This window comes from Arachis ipaensis, chromosome B04 (assembly GCF_000816755.2).
Source record: "Arachis ipaensis cultivar K30076 chromosome B04, Araip1.1, whole genome shotgun sequence".
Classification (NCBI taxonomy): Eukaryota; Viridiplantae; Streptophyta; class Magnoliopsida; order Fabales; family Fabaceae; genus Arachis; species Arachis ipaensis.
Window position 1 is genome coordinate 126401971 of NC_029788.2, and position 5135 is coordinate 126407105.

General features: G+C 26.6%; 1 protein-coding gene across 1 annotated transcript; it reads left to right on the top strand.

Annotated features, from left to right (window-relative positions):
* On the top strand, positions 2285–3738 carry LOC107638126. Its single transcript, XM_016341299.2, has 3 exons — positions 2285–2689; positions 2806–2985; positions 3578–3738. Exons 1-3 carry the CDS (start codon positions 2372–2374, stop codon positions 3635–3637), a joined length of 558 nt encoding a protein of 185 aa, XP_016196785.1. The 5' UTR covers positions 2285–2371; the 3' UTR covers positions 3638–3738.

Sequence of the window (5135 nt, forward strand, 5' to 3'; positions counted from 1 at the left end):
ATAATAAATAAAATTTAAATTTTTGATATTTATTTAATAAACTAATTATTAATTCAACTCAAATTGATTAATATCTATTCCTCCTAAATTTCGATCTATACACCTAATAAAATTTTGTTTCCCTTTGTTTATTACTTGCAACGCACCTAATACCCTTTTAGATTTAATTATGGTTTGCCGGAGGTTGCTTGAATCTGAAATATGGCATCATTAATAATGCAAATATATTCACACCATTCAGATTTCGGAACAGATATCATATATAGTATAATTAATAGCTTGTGTGTAATTTCCTAACATACCAAACAGGCAGGTTATTTTTAAATTGGTTGTAAGAGTTAAAGATTTAATTACTAAAAATAAAAATAAAAATTTTATTTAAGAATTATTTTCTTAAAATATTATAGACAAAATTTTATCCGTTAAAATTTAGCAGAATAAAAATAAATTATAATAAAATTTGAACAATTCTAAATAAAATAATATAATTTTAGGTTATAAAATTGACTATTTATTTTATTATTTGTTTCTGAAATTTTACACTAATTAAATGCAGCAAAAAAAAGTTGTAAATTAATCTATAGAAATTGAATTTACCTCACAAAATTAAGTTATTTATCTAAAAAGTTTTTTATATGGTCGACTTCCAGTATTTGTTCAGATTTACCATCGCATTCTATTTATATATATCGCCACTATGCTCCTACTGTCATGAAGCAACAGAAACAATCACTCATTGTTTGATCTATTGCTCTGAAATTAAAGAAGTATAATCTCAGAGTTACCTTCATGACTGTCTTCCCCCTCAGAGTTCTAACGATTTTTGGATATGGTGGACTGCATCAACATAGATACTTAATCTGTTAGTTGAAGAATGCTGACTGGCGTAATCCTCACTTGCTTGCCATTATTTGCTGGAATTGCTGGAAAGTTCGCAATCAGTTAATTTTTGAAGGTATTACTTCAATGTTATCTGTCATTCTAGCAAATTCTGTCAAGTTGTTCTGTAAAATTCAAAGAACTTTCAATTTAGATCATCATCTCCGTGAGGCAAACTCTTAGTGTTTTATTCAATTTGACTTATTATTTTTTTTTTTTTAATTTTTTTTTATTTATAAAGACTAAATTGTTGAATCTGAATTTTTTTAAAAATCAATTTTAAGTGTTTATTCATTTTGATATGTATTGGATCTTTAGTTAGTGTTATCAAATTTTTTATTGTTTCAATATATATGAATGGGTTTCTTTTTTCATATTTAAGTTATGAAAAACATTAGAGAAATAGCAGAATTTATTTTTTTTGTTAGCAATTAACTATCAATGTTAAAAATATGGATTAAAAATATATTATTGAATTACTAAATTAAAAAAATAAAGTAATAACTAATTAAAAATAATAACAAAAAAAATAAATTTTATTGGTAGTCCTAAACATTTCTCTTAAGTTATTTGTGTATCCTTTAATTTCTAATGGTTCTCTTTAATTTCCTATTTAATTAAATATTTATGTGGTTATATAGTAGACGACAATAATATATGTTTCACAATATATAATAGACTTTCCTATATATTTTCAATGCACTTTTTTATTTTTAATATTGGATTAATAATAGTGTTTTTTTAAATTGTAATCTAATGTGGTATTTTTTTAAAATGTGGGATGATTTAATGTACGGAGTATAAATCGGACCGTCCAATTTTTAAAAAGTACAGAAATCAGACCGTTCGATTTTTAGGTACACAAATCGGACCACTGATTTGTGTACTCTAAACTTTTAAAATTTTTTAAACACAAATAGAAAGTTACTATTTGTATATCTTCTATGGTTTTAAAAAATACCAAAAATTACCACGCTAAGGACAGTCATTCTATTTCTATATCCAAATTTTTTAGCCTTTCCAATGCAATATCGCATTCATAATATTGTTCAAATTCATCATCGTTTTTAACTTCCAGAACAATTTTATGACGATAAAAGAAATCACATACTTGTTTCCAAATACAAGATTTATAAATGAAAAAACAAACTAACTTATTTGGAAAAAACAACATGCATGCATGCATCATCAACTAGCTGATACCTTTGTTAAGCTATAACAACTCATTATTGTAATTAACAAGTCAAATAATAAAAATTTCCATCCTAATTATTCTTAATTTGTTTCTTTTCATACTAAATATACCAATAATAACAACTCATTATTATTGTAATTAATTAACAACTCCCCCATTATATTCAATTGCAATAAATATATAATCCATGAATCCACAATTTCTTGATGATGATAAACCCAAATTAAACAATCATCAATCAATCACCAATCTCAAAACTTTTTTTTTTTTTTTATAGTTTTGAGTGTTGTGTAATCAATGGAATTCTTCCAAAATGCCAAAGTTGTGCGCCTAAAGAGCTACCATGACAAGTACTTAATGGCAAACGGTGATGGAGAGACCATTTATCAAGACCTCCAAGGATGTTATGACAATGCCAAATGGACGGTCGAGATTTTGAATCATGATGATAACAACTTGATCCGATTGAAGAGTTTTTTTGGGAATTATTTAACAGCCACCAATATCCCATTCCTATTAGGATCTGCCGGCAAGAAAGTCATGCAACAACCACTTCCTTCAAATTTGTTGAATTCTTCATCATTTGAATGGGAACCCATAAGAGATGGGATGCTGGTATATATGATATATGATATTTTGGACAACATTTTTTATTGTATCTTATGATTATTAATTAATGTCAAACAAGTATGGAGAAATTAAACAATAATGTATGTTGTATTCTTTTGTAGGTGAAACTCAAGACACGTGACGGCGGCGGATTCTTGCGAGCCAACGATTTCCGGCTACGGCCGTGGAAGAACTCGGTCACACACGACAACCCTCATAGAACTGCAACAGCAAATTGGATTCTTTGGGACGTGGAAATTGTGGAGTCAAGAGAACAAGAATCCGATGATAAACCAATTGAGGTTCGCTTCCTACTTACATAATATATAATGGTGGAAACTCAGGTGGTTATTCTCATGAAGTTATTTTCGCGCGTGTAAAGATTTTTTTTTATTAAAAATTATTAAATAACGATTTAATTAAATATATTAAATTATTTAATAATTTTTATTATTCTCTTTATACGAAGTCAACTTTGTACGAATAATTACCTATAATTATTATTACAATCTTGTTAAAGAGTGTTTTAGAACATAGGTTTATCAAAGATATAAAGTTGGAAGCTCTTTCTTGAAAAAAGAAACACAAAAGTTTCAAGATTTTAATAACATCATCAAATGCAAAAAAATGTTACAAATGCTTTTTCTTTTATATCTTTATTGAGTATTAACATTCGTTAATAAACTTCCAAATTCCTTACTAAAATTATGAAAACCCTAATATGCATGGCATAATTCACTGGGGTTTATAATTTAAAGACAAGAGAAAATAATCAAAATATAAGTAGTCAATGAAAATTAAGAGGCAAGAACTTATTGAGTGCATAATAAAATTGAGTTATTACTTGTTAGTGTGTGTATATATTTTAACAATATTATTTTTTTTTCTATGCAGCACAGAGAATTAGATAAAAATAGATCACCAGAAAAAAGATGGAAGAATTATATTTTATGACCAGAAAAAACAAGGTAACAATCATATACACTCTGAAAAATTCATCGGACAAAGAAATATTCAGGAAAAAGTGTTAGAATTTGAGGAGATGCTAAAGAAAAGAAAAGGAACGCAGGAACATAGTTTTGGGTTTCTTTTAGGTTTTAAATTACTCTCTTAATTTTTATAGTATTATTAATTTATATATATTTTTTAATTGGGTCTCTAAAAAAATAATTATTTTTTTAATTGGATTTGGATGTTTTGACCACATAAGAAGACACAACCATGAGGCTTGTATTTTGGGCTTAGTTTTCCATCTTGGTATATACATGGGCTTCGTTATATATGCTCTTTTGTTGAGTAATGTAAAATATAAGTTAACGACCAAAAACTAATGTAAATTCACTAAATTGTAATGTACATGATTCAGAAAAAAATAATGTAATTAATAGGAAAATTAGTGTATATTGTCTTCCTTGGTCATTTTATTTCATTTTTGAGGTGATCTTGCTTGTTGATTTGTTAATATTACGATCTTTTGATGAAGAACTACTTCAATATTTTAATGTAAGGAAATTTATGAATGGCAAGCGTGGACTTCACTTATGTAAAACTTACACACCACAACGTTAATTAGAAAATTCATAAGAAATTTCTCTGAAAGACAATATAATCCAACCAATTGCGTCAATCCAACATTGAGAGGGTAGCATTCATTAATATCATCATCAAGATGTAATGATGTATCATTAATTAACTCTTAAAAAAAGGTTAATCCTTATCAAGTAGCAATCATAATAAAATCCTTGTCAGATAACACTACCACTTTAATTTTCTATAAAGTGAAGATGAACGAACATATACTAATTTAAATTGTTAACAAAGAATCTATGTTCGTCTACCTTAATTATAGTAGTTAGACCACTAATGGTTTACATATGTACCTACTAATGTTTTGATCTGACAAAATTTAACTGAGCCACATACACATGCTTAATTTAATGTTATGTCTCTGAAACACACCACCTAATTTTGGAAGAGAATGGAAGTCTTCTTCTATTTGTATGGTCTGTTAATACTTAACTGTTGTTTTGATCTTTTTATACGTTTATGAATTGATATATTTATTCTTTAGAATATGTGTTATAATAATTTTTGAAAATGATATAATTAAACATATACACAAAATATTTAAATTATTAATAAATTCAATGCATTATTCTCTTCAACACTCTTTTGCATTAAAATATACCCAAACGTCATTCCTACTAGACAACTAACAAAAAGTTTCTTAATCAATGTATTAACAAAAGTTAAAAAGAAGCAAGGGAAGTGTTTCTTATTTTAGGTTTAATAAAGGAATTTAGATTATCAATAGCATAATGTGTCAAATTCCCTCAAAAATATTTTTCTGGAAAATCAATCAAATAAAAAAGTTTTAATTAAACTTTTTCTTGTTGATGTTGAGTCCTCTTGAAAAATAATCTGGCATGAAAAACTGAAAATAAACTAAGAC